This window comes from Equus asinus, chromosome 17, assembly GCF_041296235.1.
Source record: "Equus asinus isolate D_3611 breed Donkey chromosome 17, EquAss-T2T_v2, whole genome shotgun sequence".
Lineage (NCBI taxonomy): Eukaryota > Metazoa > Chordata > Mammalia > Perissodactyla > Equidae > Equus > Equus asinus.
Genome location: NC_091806.1, coordinates 35,339,793 through 35,363,450, shown reverse-complemented (window position 1 = coordinate 35,363,450; position 23,658 = coordinate 35,339,793). Strand labels below are relative to the sequence as shown.

Here is a 23,658-nt window from a genome sequence, read left to right as displayed (position 1 = left end):
TCACCCCAGTTTACTGCTCTCAGAAAACCCAATCCTTCTCTGAAGTCTCTTCATGGCTGATTTCATCTCTTGGCTCCTCAGAGTGTAGATGACGGGGTTCACCATGGGGGTGATGACCGTGTTATTGATAGACACAGCTATGTCCATGGGCAGTGTAGTGAAGGGCCGGCAGTAGATGTAAATGAAAGGCACAAAGTGAAGAGTCACCACCAGGATGTGGGAGGTGCAGGTGGTGAGGGCCTTGTGCCGGCCCTCCCCAGAGTGAGATCTCAGCATCACCAGAATAATAGTGTAGGACCCCAGGAGCCCGAGGAACCACAGGAGTGTCACCAGCCCATTGTTAGAGATCATAAGGAGTTCCAGAGCAAAGGTGTCAGTGCAGGCCAGTTTAACCACTTCGGGCGCATCACAGTAGAAGGCATCTAGGACATTGGGACCACAGAAGGGGAGTGGAAGTAAGAGAATTATCTGGACAATTGAGTGCAAACCACCACCCACCCAAGAGGCGACCACCAAACCCACTCACATCGATCTCCTCATAATGGTCACATAATGCAGAGGTTTGGCAATTGCAAGGTATCTGTCATAGGCCATCACAGAGAGGAAAAAAATATCTGCCCCACCAGCAAAGTGGAAGAAGAAGATCTGTACCATGCAGCCATGGTAAGAGATGGTTTTCCTCTCTGATAAAAGATCCACCAGGAACTTGGGAACGGTGACAGCTGAGAAAACAATGTCCAGGACTGATTTGTTCCTCAGGAGAAAGTACATGGGAGTGTGGAGGTGGGACTCACAGGTGATGGTCAGCACAATGAGTGTGTTACCCAGCACAGTTGTTACATACACAGCAAGGAAGACCACAAACAAGCAAAACTCTAGCTCCCGGAAGCGAGTGAGTTCCAGGAAGACAAATTCCTTCACAGTGGTGTGGTTGCTCTGGCCCATGATGGGGACTACCCTCTGCTAGGTCTACCTTAGGAGAAGATATGTTAGGATTAGGAGTATGCAGTCATGAGGCGGCAATATCATTTATCATATATTGTTATAAGGCTCTTGCAAGTATCCAGATCATAACGACTACTCAGAAAAACTGTGCTAGAGTCTCCCTTTTCATTGTGTGGAAACTCTTTATCCTGGTGATTTTCCTTTCTTGTTGTAAAACCCTAGGTTGACAAGAAGAACTCCTATGTCCTTACTCTGACTAGAGGGAGTTGGAAAGACTATGGTCATTTGACCATGGCTTATTTTCTATCCTGCAGAAATAACTTCTTTACATGTATGCAAAGCTTTATAATTTACTAAAAGCTTTCACCTGCAACATTTCATCTTGGTTTTGATTCTTGTGGTGTCTCTGTGGGCTCTGTAGAGTAGTTATGATTATCTCCATTTTACATAGGAGAAACTGAAGCTTAGAGCAGTTAATGACTTTCCCACATTTGCAAAATCACAAAGTTAATAAGTGGCAAATCAAGGATTTGAACCCAAATAATTTTTCCGACTTGACAGAGACTCCCTTCTTGAGGAGATTTTAGTTAGGCCCTTCTGAGCCCTCTTCTCAACTAGGTGTCAACCTCGACCTTACACATTTTTCCTGGATAAACTCAGTTTTAGCAAGAATCCTGCTAAATCAGTTTAGCAAGAAGCCCCTACCCTTGATATCTGATCAAATTTCTCAACCCCCACCCTAGACATCTAACTCCTTGTATCGAAGTTCTTGGCTTGTCTTTAGCAAGAATCCTGTTAAGCCAATTTAGCAAGAATCCCCCTATCCTTGCATTCTCCCTTTAGTAATTCTCTATCCACTGACCCTCTCCCTCTGTTCATTGGCTATAAATCCCAACTTCTCCTCATTGTATTCGCAGTTGAGCTTAATCTCTCCCCTCTATTGCAATAGTCTTGACCTCTACTGCAACAGTCTTGAATAAAATCTGTCTTGCCATTTTTAACAAGTGTCTGGTGAATAATTTTTATTTAACAGTCTCCAGAGGTTTTTCCACTGTAGCGTTCTGCCAGATCAGAGGGTGTGGGGCTTACTTTGCTATATCAGAATTATAGTGGGTAGATTAACTTTACAGTTAATTAAGTAGCCTGACTAGTTAATCCTCATCTCCTTTCATACAGGAGAGAAGAATCATAAGTACTCCTCCATGTGCTCTGAGACACTTGGATCTCACTTGGTCCACAAGTCTCTTGGTTGAGTGTAGAGCTGCAATCATCATTCAGAGCACATGAAATCATCACAAACAAACTCATCATTAAAACTTCCAGACCTCAGCGGTGACTTAATCTGATCCTCCTTACTTTAGGGGTGAATGGAGAAGGGTATTTATTTTTCTAGAATCACTCTATGGATTGGTGAAAGATACATAACTTTAATAAAAATTTTCCGAGTCCTCTTTGAATTTTTGCCATGAGAATACTTAATATCTACCCTTTAAACAAATTTCAAGCATACAATAAAGTATTGTTAACTATAGTGCATTACATTTCCAGGACTTATTCACCCTGCATTACTGAAACTTTGTACCGCTCATATCCCTTGACTAACATCGTCCCATTTCTCTCTACCCCAAGCCTCTGGTGATCACCATCCTACTCTCTGCTTCTGAGTGGAAGACATTATGCTAAGTGAAATAAGCCAGCCACAGAAAGACAAACACTGCATGATCTCACCTATAGGTAGAATCTAAAACAGTTAAACTCTTGGAAAGATAGAGAATTTTAACCTGGGATTAAATATAACCTCAAATTCCAGGGATTTTCTTCTGTTGCTATGTTGGCAAGTAAGGTTTTTTCAAATCAGATATCTGGCCATCAGAGGACAAAACTCTCTTAAATATGAATATTTGTATGTCCAAGGACTCTCATATTGCAGATAATTTTTAAAAATTCAAATAGTTGAGATGACCCAAAGCCAGTTCAACAATAGAAAGTAAACAGTTTTGGCATTCAAAGCAATGGAAGCATATCTGAAGAAAATAGGATAAGAAAGAGAGTAGACTAGATAAAAAAAGAACAGAGCACAATCCCTGAAATAAAAACATAATAAAGCACCCTGCAAATGACCTGTTTAGTGGCATTTCTTTTTTCAGTTCTGTTACAGTTGAGGGGTATTTTATGGTTTAATTTGAGGAGTTCAGACATGCAGAAAGCTTCTTAAATAAAAATCTTCTCTGTTGATTTTCCTAGATTTCTGATTTCACCATTAGAACCATTTAATTCCTGTGGAAAAGTGAATTTTCTCTCTAAGGGTTCTTTTAATATGATACAATAAGAATCCTACTTTAATATCCCATCATAACACAGTACCTGGAGGTGGTATTCTGGAATTTTTTACTGCCACCTAGCAAACAACAGAAAGCTACTCAAATTATGTTATTTCCCTTTATAAAAGGTGTCTACAAAGAAGAGCCCACCTTAGGATTGTATTGAGGGCAAGATGTATTAGCTTCCCAACTTGAAACTCCAAGGGAAACATTTGACCTAGACCCAAGTGTCAGGGACAGCTCCCCTAGGAAACCAGTAAGATCTTCCTCTTAGACAATGAAGACTACGTACTGGGCTATTTCTGTTTTGTCTTCCATACACTCAAAAACCTATATATGGGTTAATTTCCTACTCCATACTTTCTCAACTGTAATCTCTTAACAGTTTCCTACTTATATTTTGTTGTTTTGTTACGTGTTTTGCTGTTGTTGCTGTAAGATCTCCCTAATCCTTTGTATATGTGATGAGTAAATACATTGGTTACTAAGGTAGAGACTGATTTTCATAGGTATAAGGCAATCAGCCGTGTCCAGGACAAGCATTGGTTATGAAGGCAAGATTGGAATGGGTGCTAGGCAGGAAATCATAGCAGTCTTGGCCGACAGGGGTTGAAAAGGTAATATGGAAACTAAGGATGGGTGTGTAGCATTGGGAGTCAGGCTTGTAGAATCTGCAGGAGGTGAGGGGCCACAAAAATCATACATTGCCACCTTCAGTTTGCCTAGTTGGGTCCTCATTACTATTTTCAAATAATGCTGCACTCAGCATTTTGGAAATGCATTTTTGTGTACATCTATAAGTCCAGACATGAACTTTACTGGGTCTAGGTCTAGTCAAAAATTACATTAGTTTTCTAATTTTAACTAATGATTAAGGTATTGTAAAGAAACAGCCTAATTCTAATTGTGGTTGGATGTTTGATTTCTTTTTATAGATGGATGTCATAAGCCAAAATAAATTGCAACACATTTTAACTTGAAATGGAAGACTGAAGAGTTTGTCATCTTGATGATACAAATGCCAAAAAAACAAATTTATTATAATATTCGAATAAAATTTAAGTAATTGTTTTTATAATTTTGGGGTTGAGAAGAACTTTGTAAGCATTACACCAAAGATTACCAAAGACTATTAGATTTGGTTGAATAAAAATATGAAACTTCCATGTTTCAAAAGCATTAAAAATAAGTTAAAAACTAAAAATGAATGAAAAACTTGGGAAAATGTATGTAAAAAATAATACAAAATAAGTTTACTACTTTTGCTATAAATAGAGCTTTTATCATTCAGTGAGAAATGTATACTTTAAAACAAAAGTGGGTCATGATTCACAGAGAAATATAGTTGGTCAGCTCATATATGAATTGATGTTCAATTACACTATTAAGCAAAGAAATGAAAATTAAAATTGCAATGAGATATCAATTTTCACCTGAAGTATTGGTCAATGTTTAAAAGACCCATTATTTGCATGCATATGGGGAAGGAGATATATGGTTGGTAGGAGTGTACAGAGGGACAAACTTTCTGGGGTCATTCTTGAAATATGTGCCAAAACTTAAAATGTGCAAGTCCTTTGACTCAGGAATTCTATCTTAGGAATTTATGCTAAACAGTTAATAAATCAAGTGCTTAATGCCATAAGTGCAAAGAAAGTTTGTGACAGTACAGATTATAAGAAATAAGAATTTAGATTAATATCTGATATATAAAACTTGTTCAATAAGTTACTGTACAATAGAGTAATTCAGTATTTTCAGCCAATAAAATTGATAATGTAGAACTTTACTCTTGGATGTGGTAAGAGTCCTTTTTAGTGATATGTTGAAGTGCTGACTGTATCACATACTGTTACTTTTGCAAATAAATCTATTTTTTTTGTGAGGAAGATTAACCCTGAGCTAACATCTGTTACCAATCCTCCTCCTTTTGCTGAGGAAGACTGGCCCTGAGCTAACATCCATGCCCATATTCCTCTACTGTATATGTGGGACACCTACCACAGCATGGCTTGAGAGGTGGTGCCATGTCTGCACCCGGGATCTGAACTGGCGAACCCTGGGCCACAGAAGCAGAACATGTAAACTTAACCTCTATGCTACTGGGCAGGCCCCAAAATCTATATGTTTAAAAGAAGTCTGGAAAGATGTCTACCTCAATAGTAGCAGCTATTATCTGTGGGTATTTGGATTTTGGTAATCTTTTTTTTAAAAGATATTCTATTGTGTCCAATTTTTAAAATAGATTTTAAATGGCTTCTGATTTTGAAAATTAGACAAAGTGTATTAACATACACTTTAAAGTAAAAGCTTTTCCTCATTAATTTGAGCTCTGATGTTATGCCTCAGGCCCAGTTAGCAACTGTGGACAGGGTTCCTGGTTGGTGCAGTATAAACAGCTGCTCCCCCACCGCAGCAGCTGAAACAAGTGAAAGGAGCGACTAAACTCTATTTCCATGCGGAGGCACAAATCAACAACATCAAGCAATATGAAAAAATACATTAAATCACCAGAACAGAAAGAAAGTAACAAATACACAGAAAACAATCCCAAAGAAAATGAGATATATAACCTAAATGATGATGATTTCAAAACAGCAATCATTAAAATACTCAATGAGTTAAGAGAGAATTCTGACCGACAACTCAATGAGTTCAGGAGCTATGTCACAAAAGAGTTTGATACGATAAAGAAGAACCAAACAGAAATATTGGAAATGAAGAACACAATAGAGGAGATTAAGAAAAATCTAGATGCTCTGAACAGTAGGGCCGATAATATGGAGGAAAGAATTAGCAATTTGGAAGATGGCAATATAGAATTGCTGCAGGCAGAGGAGGAGAGAGAAGCAAGACTAAAAAGAAATGAAGAAACTCTCCGAGAATTATCAGACACAATTAGGAGATGCAACGTAAGGATTATAGGTATACCAGAGGGAGAAGAGAAGGAGAAAGGGGCAGAAAGCCTATTCAAAGAAATAATGGCTGAGAACTTCCCAAATCTGGTGAGAGAGATGGATCTTCAGGTGACAGAAGCCAATAGATCTCCAAACTTTATCAATGCAAGAAGACCAACTCCACGGCATATAGTAGTGAAGCTAGCAAAAGTCAACGACAAGGAGAAAATACTAAGGACAGCCAGGCAAAAGAAACTAACCTACAAAGGAACCCCCATCAGGCTATCAGCAGATTTCTCAGCAGAAACTTTACAGGCTAGAAGAGAGTGGAATGATATATTCAAAAATCTGAAGGACAAAAATCTACAACCGAGAATTCTCTACCCAGCGAAAATATCCTTCAAATACGATGGAGAAATAAAAACTTTCCCAGATAAACAAAAATTAAGGGAGTTCATTGCCACAAAACCTCCTCTTCAGGAAATCCTCAGGAAAACCCTCATTCCTGAAAAATCCAAAAAAGGAAAGGGGCTACAAAACCAAGAGCAGAGGAGATAAGTAGAAGGACAACAACAGAGAGTAGCAGCTCTACATCAGAACAGATTAAACCATGGGACGAGAAACAAAGGAAATTGAAGAAAACCGGAAAACAAGACACAAAATGGTAGTGGTAGGCCCCCACATCTCAATAATCACTCTAAATGTAAATGGATTGAACTCCCCAATCAAAAGACACAGAGTGGCAGGATGGATCAAAGAACAAGATCCAACAATATGCTGCCTCCAGGAAACACACCTCAGCCCCAAAGACAAACACAGACTCAGAGTGAAGGGATGGAGAACAATACTCCAAGCTAATAATGAACAAAAGAAAGCAGGTGTCGCTATACTAATATCAGACAAGGTAGATTTCAAAGCAAAACAGATAAAGAAAGACAAAGAGGGACAGTATATAATGATAAAAGGGACTCTCCACCAAGAAGACATAACACTTATAAATATATACGCACCCAACACAGGAGCACCAAAATTTGTAAAGCAACTCTTAATAGAACTAAAAGAAGACATCAACAACAATACAATAATAGTAGGGGACCTCAACACACCATTAACACCAATGGACAGAACATCCAGACAGAAAATCAACAAGGAAATAGTAGAATTAAATGAAAAATTAGACCAGATGGACTTAATAGATATATATAGAACACTTCATCCAAAAACAGCAGGTTACACATTCTTCTCAAGTGCACATGGAACATTCTCACGGATTGACCATATTTTGGGAAACAAAGCAAACATCAATAAATACAAGAGAGTTGAAATAATATCAAGCATCTTTTCTGATCATAATGCTATTAAACTAGAAATCAACTACAAGAAAAAAGCAGAGAAAGGTGTAAAAATGTGGAGACTAAACAACACGCTTCTCAACAAACAATGGATCATTGAAGAAATTAAAGAAGAAATCAAATTTTATCTGGAGACTAATGAAAATGAGAACACAACATACCAAATCATTTGGGATGCAGCAAAAGCAGTCCTAAGAGGGAAATTCATCGCAATACAGGCTCACCTCACTAAACAAGAAAAAGCTCACATAAGCAACTTCAAACAACACCTAACCGAACTAGAAAAAGAAGAACAAACAAAGCCCAGAGTCAGTAGAAGGAGGGAAATAATAAAAATAAGAGCAGAAATAAACGATATTGAAACAAAAAAGACAATAGAAAGGATCAATGAAACAAAGAGTTGGTTCTTCGAAAGAATTAACAAAATTGACAAACCCTTAGCCAGACTCACCAAGAAAAGAAGAGAGAAATCGCAAATAAATAAAATTAGGAATGACAGAGGAGAAATCACAACAGATACGAATGAAATACAAGAGATCATAAGAGAATACTATGAAAAACTATATGCCAACAAATTGAACAACCTGGAAGAAATGGACAAATTCCTAGACTCCTACAATCTCCCCAAACTGAATCAGGAAGAAATGGAGAATCTGAATAGGCCAATCACAAGTAAGGAAATAGAAACGGTAATCAAAAACCTCCCCCAAAATAAGAGTCCAGGACCAGACGGCTTCTCTGGAGAATTCTACCAAACATTCAAAGAAGACTTAATACCTATTCTCCTCAAACTGTTCCAGAAAATTGAGAAAGATGGAGAACTCCCTAACACATTCTATGAAGCCAACATCACTCTGATCCCCAAACCTGACAAGGACAACACAAAGAAGGAGAACTACAGGCCGATATCACTGATGAACATAGATGCAAAAATCCTCAACAAAATTTTGGCAAACCGAATACAGCAATACATCAAAAAGATTGTACACCATGATCAAGTGGGATTTATACCAGGGACACAGGGATGGTTCAACATCCGCAAGTCAATCAACGTGATACACTACATCAACAAAATGAAAAACAAAAACACCATGATCATCTCAATAGATGCAGAGAAAGCATTCGACAAGATCCAACACCCATTTATGATAAAAACCCTCAGTAAAATGGGTATAGAAGGAAAGTACCTCAACATAATAAAGGCCATATATGATAGACCCACAGCCAACATCATACTCAATGGACAAAAACTGAAAGCCCTCTGAGGACAGGAACAATACAAGGGTGCCCACTTTCACCACTCCTATTCAACATAGTACTGGAGGTGCTGGCCAGAGCAATTCGGCAGGAAAAAGAAATAAAAGGAATTCCAAATAGGTAACGAAGAAGTAAAACTCTCGTTGTTTGCAGACGACATGATCTTATATATAGAAAACCCCAAAGAATCCATAGAAAAACTATTAGAAATAATCAACAACTACAGCAAAGTAGCAGGGTATAAAATTAACGTGCATAAATCAGTAGCATTTCTATACACTAACAATGAACTAACAGAAAAAGAACTCAAGAACTCAATCCCATTCACAATCGCAACGAAAAGAATAAAATACCTTGGGATAAACTTAACCAAGGAAGTGAAGGATCTATACAATGAAAACTACAAGACTTTCTTGAAAGAAATTGACGATGACATAAAGAGATGGAAAGACATTCCTTGCACAAGGATTGGAAGAATAAACATAGTTAAAATGTCCATACTACCTAAAGCAATCTACAGATTCAATGCTATCCCAATCAGAATCCCAAGAACATTCTTCACAGAAATTGAACAAACAATCCTAAAATTCATATGGGGCAACAAAAGACCGTGAATTGCTATAGCAATCCTGAGCAAGAAAAACAAAGCTGGCGGAATCACAATCCCCAATTTCAAAACATACTACAAAGCTACAGTGATCAAAACAGCATGGTACTGGTACAAAAACAGGTCCACAGATCAATGGAACAGAATTGAAAGCCCAGAGATAAAACCACACATCTATGGACAGCTAATCTTCGACATAGGACCAGAGGGCCTACAATGGAGAAAAGAAAGTCTCTTCAACAAATGGTGCTGGGAAAACTGGGCAGCCACATGCAAAAGATTGAAAATTGACCATTCTTTTTCACCACACACCAAAATAAACTCAAAATGGATCAAAGACCTAAAGATTAGGCCTGAGACAATAAGTCTTTTGGAAGAGAATATAGGCAGTACACTCTTTGACATCAGTTTCAAAAGAATCTTTTCGGACACTATAACTCCTCAGTTGAGGGAAACAATAGAAAGAATAAACAAATGGGACTTCATCATACTAAAGAGCTTCTTCAAGGCAAGGGAAAACAGGATTGAAACAAAAAAACAGCTCACTAATTGGGAAAAAATATTTACAAGCCACTTATCTGACAAAGGGTTAATCTCCATAATATACAAAGAACTCACACTGATTAGCAACAAAAAAACAAACAACCCGATCAAAAAATGGGCAGAGGACATGAACAGACATTTCTCAAAAGAAGATATGAATATGGCCAATAGACACATGAAAAGATGTTCATCATCGCTAATCATCAGGGAAATGCAAATCAAAACTACACTAAGATATCACCTTACACCCGTTAGATTGGCAAAAACATCCAAAACCAAGAGTGACAAATGTTGGAGAGGATGTGGAAAAAAAGGAACCTTCATACACTGTTGGTGGGAATGCAAACTGGTACAGCCACTATGGAAAACAGTATGGAGATTTCTCAAAAAGTTAAAAATAGAAATACCCTATGACCCAGCCATCCCATTACTGGGTATCTATCCTAAGAACCTGATATCAGAAATCTCAAGAGTCCGTTACACCCCTATGTTCATCGCAGCATTATTTACAATAGCCAAGACGTGGAACCAGCCTACATGCCCAGAAACTGATGATTGGATAAAGAAGATGTGGTATATATACACAATGGAATACTACTCAGCCATAAAAAAAGCCAAAATTGGCCCATTCACAACAACGTGGATGGACCTCGAGGGTATTATGTTAAGCGAAATAAGCCAGTCAGAGAAAGACGAACTCTATATGACTCCACTCATAGGTGGAAGTTAGTATATTGATGAGGAGATCTGTTCGGTGGTTACCAGGGAAAAGGGGGGTTGGGGGGAGGGCACAGAGGGGGAAGTGGTGTACCCACAACATGACTAACAAAAATGTACAACTGAAATCTCACAAGGTTGTAATCTATCATAACATTAATAAAAAAAAGTGGAAGAGGTAGACAGAAGAGGAGGTCAGAGTAAGCAACGTGAGGAGTACTTCAGTTGACATGGTTGGCTTTAAAGACGGAAGTATCCACAAGCCAAGGAATGTAGCTAGACTCTAGAAGCTAGAAAAAGAGAAGAATGGGTTCTGCCTTAGAACCTCCTGAAAAGAATGCATCCTGCCAACACCTTGATTTTAGCTTTGTGAGGCCCATGTCAGATTTCTGACCTACAGAATTTTAGGACAATAAATTTGTGTTGTTTTAAACAACTAACTCTTTGTAATTTTGTAACAGGAGTAGTAGGAAACTAATATAAGAGAAATGCTTCAATTGGAGATGAAGGGGCTGTATGGACTGAAAAGGTAAAGAAAGAGAAAAATGAATAAAAAGGGTCAGAGGTGGGACAGGGCTCAATCAAGGGAAGGTGCCCACATGTTTCTCCCAAAAGCCTAAGAATGAGCAACACACCACGCACAAATCTCAAGTACAAGGGCAATGGGCTAGAGAAGCCAGTCCCAAGCTGTCACCACTTTAAAACTCTGTAGAGGATGAAATCGACCTTCAAATCTGAAGTAAAGGTCTAATTTAACACTCTCATAAATTCCACATGTAATTGGCTAATAGTGAGATGACTTGATATCAATTGAAGTGCCCCTAGACTTTATGAAAAGAGACTCAGAGATGGAGTCTCAAGCATTTTGTATATTGACTATACTTACCATATTAGAATTTAAAATGTCATCCACTGTAAACTGTATTTGCCACTTTAATGACAGCTAAGTAGTAAAAATGAAGCATTTCCATATCACATATACTCATTGATTGTAAGACAAATCTTAATTTCACGGATGTTAAAATATGAAAGAAAAGTTCATCTTAGAACTCAAGAAATTGAATATTTAAAAATACAGTCATGTGTCACATAATGGCATTTTGGTCAATTCAGACCACATTAATGACTGTAATCCTACAAGATTAATACCATATAACCTAGGTGTATAGAAGTCTGTATTATCTAGATTTGTGTGAGTACACTCTATGATGTTCACACAATGACAAAATCACCTAAAAATGAATTTCTCAGAATGCATCCTCACCATTAAGCAACACATGACTGTATGAGGTAATCAGTCCCTGTCACACACACATACACATGCAAACACACACAGTCACACACAAAGACTTTTCCAAAGAGAGACAGGTAAAAAGTAAACAAGTTTTATTTTGTCAGCCATGTATTTTAGGAACACAGAAGACTGTCGTCAACTCACTAGTACAAAACAGATTTTTATAATCAACTTCTGATCGTCAATAACACTACATTATTTATGTGCAGTTCATCATTTTCTTGGTATTAAAATAAAGTGTGAAACTTCTATTTTTGCTCACTTTAGGGGACCAAAGATGCTACAGCTACAGTTCCTCATTTTGGAAGACATGAAGATACTTATCTTATGGGAAGCTGATAAGATATTCTCTTCTAGACACCCTCCTTTTGTTTCCCAAAGATCCAGGCACATTCAGGAGTTACACTTTTCTCACTGAACATATAAACAAATGCACTCTATGGACTTGCAGCCTTTCAAGAGAAAGAAGTAAAGACTCAGTGCGTTGAAATGTAATTTTTAAAATTTCCAGGATATACGAAAGTATATAATTTTCATGGGAATTATAGGTTACCAAAATGGACTAAAAGAAAGTAGAAAAATCTTAACAGAAAGTGCCCCTCCTCCTGCCCAGCACTCCAGCTCTGCCATCAGACAGACCACCGCACAGAGAGAAAAGTAGCCAGCAGCTGAGGGGATCACACAGGTGAAAGAAAGTGCCCCTCCCCCTGCCCAGTGATCTAGCTCAGCAAATGGCCAGAGTGCCACACAAACAGAAAAGGAGTCTGTTTTGAGCTAGGGAGCTGCAGATTGTGGCAAGCTCAGAATACACAGTGCCTGATCCCACCCAGTGGTGGCAGTTGGAAACTGTGAACAGATAATATCATGAGGGGCCGGCCCAGTGGCACAGCAGTTAAGTGTGCATGTTCCACTTTGGCAGCCCGGGGTTTACCAGTTCGGATCCCGGGTGTGAACATGGCATTGCTTGGCATGCCATGCTGTGGTAAGCGTCCCACATATAACGTGGAGGAAGCTGGGCACAGATGTTAGCTCAGGGCCAGTCTTCCTCAGAATAAAGAGGAGGATTGGCAGCAGTTAGCTCAGGGTTAATCTTCCTAAAAAAAATAAAAGATAATATCACGAGATGGAGACAAAAATCCAGGCCATCAAGCTGTATGAAGATATTAAATCTCAAGAACAGAAGGAAAATGACAAGTACCCAGCAATCAGCCCCAACAGCATGGAAATTCACAACCTAAATGACAGAGAATTCAAAATAACTATCATTAAAAAAATACTCAACGAGTAACTGGAAAATGCAGAAAGGCAGTTCAATGAATTGAGGAACTTCTTCATAAAAGAGATTGAAACTATAAAAAGAACCAATCAGAACTGTGTGGAGATAAAAAACACAATGAATGAGATGAAGAAAAATCTGGATTCCCTAAACAATAGAGCTGATATTATGGAGGATTGAATTACCAACTTAGAGAACAGAAATATAGAAATGTTTCAGATGGAGGAGGAGAGAGAACTGAGATTAAAAAGAAAGGGAGAAATTATCTGAGAAATATCAGACTCAATTAGGAAATGCAGCATAAGGATTATAGGTATTCCAGAGGGATAAGAGAAGGAGAATGGAGCAGAAAGCTTGTTCAAAGAAATAATAGCAGAGAACTTCCCAAACATGAGGAAGGAGTTGGAAATGCAAGTGAAATAAGCCAATATATTTCCTAACTGTATCAGTGTAAAAAGACCTTCTCCAAGGCATATATTAGTAAAGCTGGCAAAAGTCAATGACAAAGAGAAAATATTAAGGGAAGCAAGGCAAAAGAAAGCAACTAACAAAGGAACCCCTAACAGGCTTTCAGTGGATTTCTCAGCAGAAACCTTACAGGCTAGGAGAAAGTGGAATGATATATTCAAAATTTTGAAAAACAAATACTTTAAGCCAAGAATGGTCTATCAATCAAAAATATGCTTTAGATATGACAGAGAAATAAAAAGTTTCCCAGATAAACAAAAGCTAAGGGAGTTCATCACCACATGCCATTCCTACAAGAAATCCTCAGTAAGGCCCTCATAGTGGAAAAATAAAAGGAAAGGGGCTACAAAGCCCTGAGCCAGGAGATAAATAGGTAGGCAATAATCAGGAAAATGCAGCTGTCTATTAGAACAGATTAGTAAACACTTAACTATAACATTAAAGATAAAGGGAAGGAAAACACCAAAATAAATATAATCTTGTCATTTTAACACAAACTCACAACACAAGATGGAAAAAGATATGACAATGATAACCTAAAAGGGGAGGAGGAAAGAGATGGAATTGGTTTAGTCTAATGAAATAAAAGGCTATCAAAAATGCACTAGCTCATCTATAAGATATTTCTATAAACCTAATGGTAATCAGTAAACAAATAATTAAAACAGAGACATAAGGAGAAAATCAAGAAAATCATCATAGAAAACTACTTAACCCAATTGGTAATCCAAAATACATGGGACGAGAAAAAAGGGAAATGCAGAAAATAAGCAATGAGAGGGGAGCATTAAGCCCTCATATATCAATAATCACTCTAAATGTAAATGGATTGAATTCTCCAATCAAAAGACAGAGTGGTAGGATGGATTAAAAAACAAGACCCAACAATATGCTGCCTCCAGGAAACACATCTCAGCCCCAAAGACAAACACAGTCTCAGAGTGAAGCAATGGAAGAAGATATCCCATGCTAATGACAAATAAATGACAGCAGATGTTGCCATACTTGTATCAGACAAAGTAGATATCAAGATAAAACAGGTAAAGAGACACAAAGAGGGGCAGTATATAATGATTAAAGGGACACTCCACCAAGAAGAATTAACATTTATAAATATTTATGCACCCAACACAGGAGTACCAAAGTACATAAAGCAACTGTTAACAAACTTAAAAGGAGATATTACCAACAACACAATAACAGTATGGACCTGAACACTCCTTTTAAATCAATGGATAGATCATCCAGACAAAAATTCAACAAGGAAATAGTGGAATTAAATGAAAAGACCAGATGGACTTTAGAGATATGTATAGAACACTCCATGCAAAAACAGCAGAATACACATTCTTCTCTAGTGCGCATGTAACATTCTCAAGGGTAGACCATATATTGGGAAATAAGGTAAGCCTCAATAAATTTAAGTAGATTGAAATAATATCTAGCATCTTTTCTGACCATAATGCTATGAAACTAGAAATCCACTAGGAGAAAAAAGCTGGGAAAGGGACAAAAATGTGGAAACTAAACAATATGCTACTGAACAACAAATGGATGATTAAAGAAATTAAAGGAGAAATCAAAAAATACTATAGACAAAGGAAAATGAAAATGCATCAGACCAGCTTATACGGGATGCAGCAAAAGTGATCCTAAGATGGAAATTTATAGCAATACAGGCCCATGTTAACAAACAATAAAAATCTCCAATAAGCAACCTTAAACTTCTCCTAACAGAATTAGAAAAAGAAGAACAAATAAAGCCCATACTCAGTGGGTGGAGGGAAAAAAGAAAAAGTAGAGCAGAAACAAATGATATTGAAACAAAAAAGACAGTAGAAAGGATCAATGAATCAAAGAGCTGGTTCTTTGGGAGGATAAACAAAATTGACAAACCTTTAGGAAGACTCCCTAAGGAAAAAAGAGAGAAGTCTCAAATAGATAAAATTAGAAATGAAAAAGGAAAAATTACAATGGCTACCACAGAAATACAAAAGATTATAAAAGAATACTTTGGAAACCTATACGCCTACAAATTGGACAGTTTAGAAGAAATGAATAAATTCTTAGACTCTTACAACTTCCCAAAACTGAATCAAGAAGAAATAGAGAATCTGAATAGACAAATCGCAAGTAGAGAGGTTGAAATAGTAATCAAAAACCTCCCCCAAAATAGAAGCACAGGAACAGATGGCTTCTATGGAGAATTCTACCAAACATTCAAAGAAGATTTATTAACTATCCTCAAACTATTCCAAAAAATTGAGGAAGCCAGAACACTTCCTAACACATTCTATGAGGCCAACATCACCCAGATACCAAAAGAAGACAAGGATAACACAAACAAGGAAAATTACATGCCAATATCACTGATGAGCATAGACGCAAAAATCCTCAACAAAATATTGGCAAACTGAAAACAGCAATACATTAAAAAAATCACACACCATGATCAAGTGGGATTCATACCAGAGACACAGGGATGGATCGACATCTGTAAATCAATCAAGGTGATACACCACATTAACGAAATGAGGAATAAAAACCACACAATAATCTCAACAGACACAGAGAAAGCATTAGACAAGATATAACACCCATTCATGATAAAAAAAACTCTCAATAAAATATATATAGGGGCCGGCCCCATAGCACAGCAGTTAAGGAAACATGTTCAGCTTCAGCAGCCCGGGGTTTGCCTGTTCAGATCCCAGGTGCAGACATGGCACTGCTTGGCAAGCCATGCTGTGGTAGGCTTCCCATGTATCAAGTAGAGGAAGATGGGCATGGATGTTAGCTCAGGGCCAGCCTTCCTCAGCAAAAAGAGGAGGATTGGCAGCAGTTAGCTCAGGGCTAATCTTCCTCAAAAAAAAATGTTTATAGAAGGAGAGTAACTCAACATATTAAAGGCCATATATGACAAACCCACAGCCAACATCATACTCAATGGAGAAAAAATGAAAGCCATCCCTCTGAAAACAGGAACAAGACAAGTGTGGCCACTCTCACCACTCTTCTTCAACATAGTATTGGAGGTTTGGGCCAGAGCAATTAGGCAAGAAAAAGAAATAAAAGGAATCCAAATAGGCAATGAAGAAGTGGAACTCTCACTATTTGCAGATTAGATGATTTTATATGTAGAAAACCCTAAAGAATCCATTGGAAAATTATGATAAATAATCAACAACTACATCAAAGTTGCAGGGTGCAAAGTCACCTTACAAAAATCAGTAGTATTTCTATATTCTGATAATGAACTAACAGAAGAGAACTCAAAGATACAATCCCATTTAGAATTGAATCAAAAGAATAACACGCTAAGGAAGAAATTTAACCAAGGAAGTGAAAGATCTGTTCACTGAATCATAAGCCATTGATGAAAGAAATTGAAGAAGATATATATAAATACAAAGATATTCTATGCTCATGGATTGTAAGAATTAATATTGTAAAATGTACATACTACCCAAGGAGATCTACAGATTCAATGCAATCCCTATCCAAATTCCAATAACATCTTTCACAGAATTAGAAAAAGCAATTGAGAGAAAGAAAAATAAATTCGGAGGCATCATACTTATGATTTCAACCTTTATACTACAAAGCTTTAATAATCAAAACAGTATAGTCTGGCATAAAAACAGACATACAGATAAATGGAACATAATCAAGAGCTCATAAATAAATCCATGCATATACAGGCAATTAATTTACAACAAAGAACCAAGAATGTACAATGGGAAAGGGATACTCTCTTCAATAAATGATACTGGAAAAACTAGATAACTAGATGCATAATAATGAAATCAGACCCCTGTCTTACACAGCTCAGAAAAATTATTTGAAATGGATTAAATATTTAAACATAAGACCTGAAACAATAAAACTCCTAGGAGAAAAAGTCATGGAAAATCTCCTCAACATTGGCCTTGTCAATAATTTTTTGGATATGACACCAAAAGCACAAGCAACAAAAGAAAAACTTAATAAATGAAACTACATCAAACTGAAAGCTTCTGCACAGCAAAAGAGACAATCAAAACCTGAGAAGACAACCTACAGAATGGGAGAAATTATTTGCAAATTATGTATCTGATAAGCTGTTAGTATCCAAAACACATAAAGAACTGATAAACTCAATACCAAAAAACACACAATCCGATTTAAAAATGGGCATAGGAACTGAATAGATATTTTTTTAAACAAGGTATTCAAATGGCCAATAGGTACATGAAAATGTGCTCAACATCACTAAGCATGAGAGAAATGCAATTCAAAACCACAGTGAGATATCAGTTCACACCTGTTAGAATGGCTATCATCAAAAAGACAAAAGATAAGTGTTGGTGAGGATGTGGAGGAAAGAAAATACTTGTGCACTGCTGCTGGAAATATACATTGGTACAACCACTGTGGAAAACAGTAGAGAGGTTCCTCAAAAGATTTAAAATAAGACTACCATATGAACCAGCAATACCATCTCTGGATATATACCAAAAGGAAATGAAATTAAGGTCTTGAAGAAGTATCAGCACTTCTATGTTCATTGCAGCATTATTCACAACATTCAAGATATGAAAGCAATCTCAGTGTCCATCAATGGATGGATGGATAAAGAAGGTGTGGTCAGTCACAAAAAATAGAAAGTCCTGCCATTTGCAACAACACAGATGGACCTTGAGGGCATTATGCTAAGTGAACTAAGTCAAACAAAGACAAATATTCTATGATCTCATATATATATGGAACCTAAAAATCTGATCTCATAGAAACAGAGTAGAATGAATGTAGGTTACCAGGTGTTGGGGATGGGGAGAAGCAAGGAGATGTTGGTTAAACTGTACAAATTCCCAGCTATAAGATGAATAAGTTTTGGATCTAATGTAAAGATGGTGATTATAGTTAACAATATGGTAACAATACTTGAAAGTTTAAAAGAGAGTATGATCTCACTACCAAAAAGAATGAGTAATTATGTGAGGTGATGAAAGTGTTCGCTAACACTAAGATGATAAGCATTTTGCAATTATAAATGTATCAAATCAACACATTATATGCCTTAAACACACTCAATGATATATGTCAATTAAATCTCAGTAAAGCTGGGTTGGGGGAGGAATTACCCATCTCAAACACATAACCTGCATCATGCACTTTTTAATCTGTGTAGGCTAGTTCACAGTACTAAAACAAAATGGAAAAGCAAGTAAATCCAAACCCATCAGCATTCTGCAAACAGTGGAAGTTCATTTTATATAAGATCACATCATTCAATAAATTCAGGTAATCTTAAGTAACTATTATGATTTTGTAGACAGCTTTACTAACATACTTATCTAGATGTATCCAAATTGAGAGTTTCCATTTGAGTAGAGTGTTGGAAAAAAGGAAAAACGTGCATTCCCCAAACATCATCTAAGTCTTGTTTCTCTACATGCAGAGACTTAGAGCAACATCATGAGACTATAATCATTCTGCATATAATTAGAAACTAGACTGGTAGCAAAGGATTTGAGGTGCAGTTTTTTTTGAGATTTTTGACAATCAAAATGAAACTGATTTGTATATACTGTCCTCTGAGCCTTACAAGCAATGAAAACTGGACCCTTTTTCTCTCTCAGGTGCAGTATTTGGCATGTTTTAACAAAGTTCTTATTGAGCTATGGATAAACAGATAGATTTCTTCTACTGCCTCTAAAGAATTTGGATATCAATCAAAATGTGTCTGTCTGTGTATGCGTGAATGTGTGTTTACACATGTGAATGTTTCAGTAACTTCTTAATAACTCCCTTTGAAACTTCATCACCAACAACAGAATCAGGCACTGAATTCCACTTCCTTGTCCAATATTATTCCCTTTGCAATTCTCACATTAAGCCTGAGGCTGAGGGATTTGCACGTAAGATAGGGACACAGAGGAAGTTCTTGAAGATGTGATTCTTTGAATCTGCCCTTTCTTTCCTGAAAGGAGAATAAAGACACTAAGATATTTAGTCTTCCAAGAGGCTCTGCCTTCAGAAACAATATTTTCAAGAATTAACGTCACTAGTGTCACTAGTGTTTTATTCTGGTCTGTACCTGATGACATACAATTTGTAGTTGGAGTTTCAGGATCAAAGGTATTAGGTAAAGATGTTAAGATTTAGCTAAGGTTAAAGTTATCGATAGTGACATTGAGATGTCGTTATTGATTATACAAACTATGTATGAATAGTTTGACTTTGATATTTTCCAGGTATACTAAATGCTTCAGAGCCAAGATGATCTTCTCAGTGACAGAAACAACAAAGGTGGGTGTTAACTATTGGAAGAGAGGTGATATGTTAAGAGGGATTCAGAAATGTGGTCCACTCAGTGTGAGAGAAGGCATCATTCGTTTGCTGTGATCATTTGAGTTGCTTCTTGATGAGATAGTCTCAGACTAAGCTCCACATAAATTGGGTTTCCAGAACCCCTTTCTGAAAAATTCTTATCTTCAGACAGACTTTACCAAATTTTCTTTTCTTTGTTTTGTTTCTCTGAGAAAGATTATCACTGAGCTAACATCTGCTGCCAATCCTCCTCTCTTATGCTGAGGAAGATTGGCCCTGAGCTACTATCTGTGCCCGTCTTTCTCTATTTTTCCTATGTGGGACGCCTGCCACAGCATAGCTTGATGAGCAGTGCATAGGTCCGTGTCCAGGATCCGAACCAGTGAACCTGGGGCCACCAAAGCAGTGCATGCAAACTTAACCACACGGCTATCAGGCGCACCCCAAAATATTCTTGTTATACAAAATGAGACCCTATATACATAAGATTGAAGAGGCAAACAAAACAATGTTTTTTCCATCCTATTTCTATCTTTTCCTTAACTTCAGTCAAACATAGATTCACACTATATTCCATCTGAAAAACAGGAATAACATTAATACTTTCTAAAGGATAGTGGTGAAAATTCAATGTCAACATTTCATAACTCTTCACACACAGTAAACACTCAAAAAATAGCAGCTTTTATTACTGATAGAAATCATTATATCTCTTAGCATAGTTCCTATCCCAACCAAATCAATCTCTACTTTTCTCTTGACATTTTACATTTTATCATGCATTATGTTCATCAATTTATACAAATCATTCACTTTCGCTAAGCTGCAAACACTTTGACAATGTGGTCCCATTTGTTCATATACATTTGAACATTGCAATAAATGTTGACTTGCTAAGTATAAGGTGGAATAAGTAATAATTATAAAATTTCCTAAGAATGACCAATAACAGCTTATAAAAAATAGGTATTATTCTAAACATATCTACATCTCTCCCTCCTGTGTGAACCCTCCACTCTCTTAGCTTTGATCCACACAGAGAAAGAGGCAGAAGAGAGTGTGGTTGATAGAGTATGGATGACCTTTCAAAAGTGGGTCACTATCTTTATTCTCTCCCCCACACTCAAGCAAGGATCACAACAGTTACGTGAGATGAATAAGTTCTAGAGAATTGCTGTGCAGCACTGTGGCTATACTGTATTGGCACCCAAAAATTTGTTAAGAGGGCAGCTCTCATGTTTAAGTGTTATCACAATAAAAGAAATTAAAGATATTCTTTGATATTTGTATTTATATATTGTTTCAATGTGTTTCTTAAAAATAAATTTTAAATATTTAAAAATAATTAATAAAAATTCTGATTCGTATAAGGTAATGACAAAGAAAAGCTACATATATGGAATAACAGGTGGCAATTTTAAGAAATTCAACATAAAACAGCCAACAGTAAGGAAACTGACTCATGCCACAGCAACATTGCAGTAAGAAACAGAATGATACTCTTTTTTTCTTTTTAGCAAGACAAGACCCTGTGGAAGTCAACAGAAAGTTCGCTAATATGAATATTAAACTTTCATACTATGAGTCTACAGTGGCTGGAACCACATTGTACTTATCTTTCTGTTTATGATTCAGACATTTTGGACATTCGATATATTTGGAGGGAAGAAAACAATAGCAAAATTTGAAAACTAAAATAAATTAAATAAAATGTTATGTAAACATCACTGCTGAGCATAAAGTTTGTTCTTTTCAAAAATAGTTTTATAAGAACAGAATTATTGAATGACTTTACATGGGATAATTTGATTTGATCACCAAACTGACTGCAATCTTAAAAATTTAGACAAAACAACAAATCACAAACAGCGCAACCACGCGAGGAACATTCTGAATTGTATTCTTAGTGCTTGAGAAGAAAACAAAATAAATAGCCAAGTCTTTTCAAATGAAGAAGCTTGAAACAAGAGAGAGAGAAAGAAGTTGACTCAATGGAGCTAAAAAACTGCACGAGGGTCAAAGAATTTATTTTCCTTGGCCTAACCCAGAATCAAGAACTGAACTGGGTCTTATTTCTTTTCCTACTTTTTGTGTATGTGACAACTCTGGTTGGAAACTTTCTCATCATGGTCACTGTGACTTTTGAATCTCGCCTTCACAACCCCATGTATTTTATGCTCCGTAATTTGTCTATTGCCGACATCTGCTTTTCCTCCATCACAGCTCCCAAGGTTCTGGTGGACCTTCTGTCACAGAGAAAGACCATCTCCTTCAATGGCTGCTTTACTCAGATGTTTTTCTTCCACCTCATTGGAGGGGTGGATGCATGTTCATTGTCAGTGGTGGCATTAGATCGCTATGTGGCCATCTCCAAGCCCCTGCACTACGTGACCATCATGAGTAGAGGCCGTTGCATTGGGTTAATAGTGGCCTCGTGGGTGGGGGGCTTTGTCCACTCCATCGTACAGATTGCCCTTTTGCTGCCCCTCCCCTTCTGTGGACCCAATGTTCTTGACACTTTCTACTGTGATGTCCCACAGGTCCTCAAACTCGTCTGTACTGACATTTTTATGCTTGAGCTGCTGATGATTTCCAATAATGGACTGGTCACTACACTGTGGTTTATCTTCCTGTTTGTGTCCTACACAGTCATCCTAATGATGTTGAGGTCTCAGGCAGGGGAGGGCAGGAGGAAAGCCATCTCCACCTGCACCTCACACATCACTGTGGTGACCCTGCACTTTGTGCCCTGCATCTATGTCTATGCCCGGCCCTTCACTGCCCTCCCCACCGATAAGCCCATCTCCGTCACCTTTACTGTCATCTCCCCTCTGCTGAACCCCTTAATCTATACTCTGAGGAACCAGGAGATGAAGTCAGCCATGAGGAGACTGAAGAGAAGATTTCTGCCTTCTGACAAGGTATAGGCTGGTCTCTCACTCCTTCTCATCACCTTTGAATATGTTTGTCCATCAAATAAAATGTATTGACTAAAGGATTTCTAAATAGTTTTTATATTTCTACTAAGATACACATTATTTTCAAAGATTCTGGATCAGGCTGCAATAACAATGTAAAAAGATGGGTTTAATGTTCTAAAACGAAGTAGAGAAATCAAATTGTTAGCTGGAGAGGTGTTCATTGCTTTTGCAATAGGGCCTTGCAAGAAATAAAGGAATCAGAATTGAAATAAACTCAGACAATTTTATCATATTGCAATTATTGTGGGTTTTTTCCCCAGCTCCTTTGTGATGTAATTGACAGATAAAAAAGGCATATGGTGAAGATGTACAACTTGAAATTTTGATATACATATAGATTGTGAAATGAACATTGAGGGAAAATGGGTTAAGGTGGGATATCTCTCTGCTATTTCTTACAACTGCATGGGAATCTCCAGTTGTCTAAATAAAAATATCAATAAGAAAAAGTAAAATATATATATGCTGAGACATTCCAAGTACATAACTTGTTCCCAGGAAGGGAGCTGAGACACATATTAGAAAATAATACAGGGGGCCGGCCCCTTGGCTGGGTGGTTAAGTTCATGCATTCCACTTTAGTGGCCCAGGGTTTTGCCATTGAGGATCCCAGGCATGGACCTAACACCACTCATCAAGCCATGCTGAGGTAGTGTCCCACATAGCAGAGCCAGAAAGACCTGCAACT

General features: G+C 37.3%; 1 protein-coding gene and 1 pseudogene across 1 annotated transcript; one reads left to right on the top strand and one right to left on the bottom strand.

The window, feature by feature from the left end:
- Positions 1–945, bottom strand: LOC139040778 (olfactory receptor 4D6-like; annotated as a pseudogene).
- Positions 946–21,821: 20,876 nt separating this feature from the next.
- Positions 21,822–23,182, top strand: LOC106846494 (olfactory receptor 4D10-like). Its single transcript, XM_014865288.3, has one exon. It carries the CDS (start codon positions 21,981–21,983, stop codon positions 22,914–22,916), a length of 936 nt encoding a protein of 311 aa, XP_014720774.1. The 5' UTR covers positions 21,822–21,980; the 3' UTR covers positions 22,917–23,182.
- The last annotated feature ends 476 nt before the right edge of the window (positions 23,183–23,658 follow it).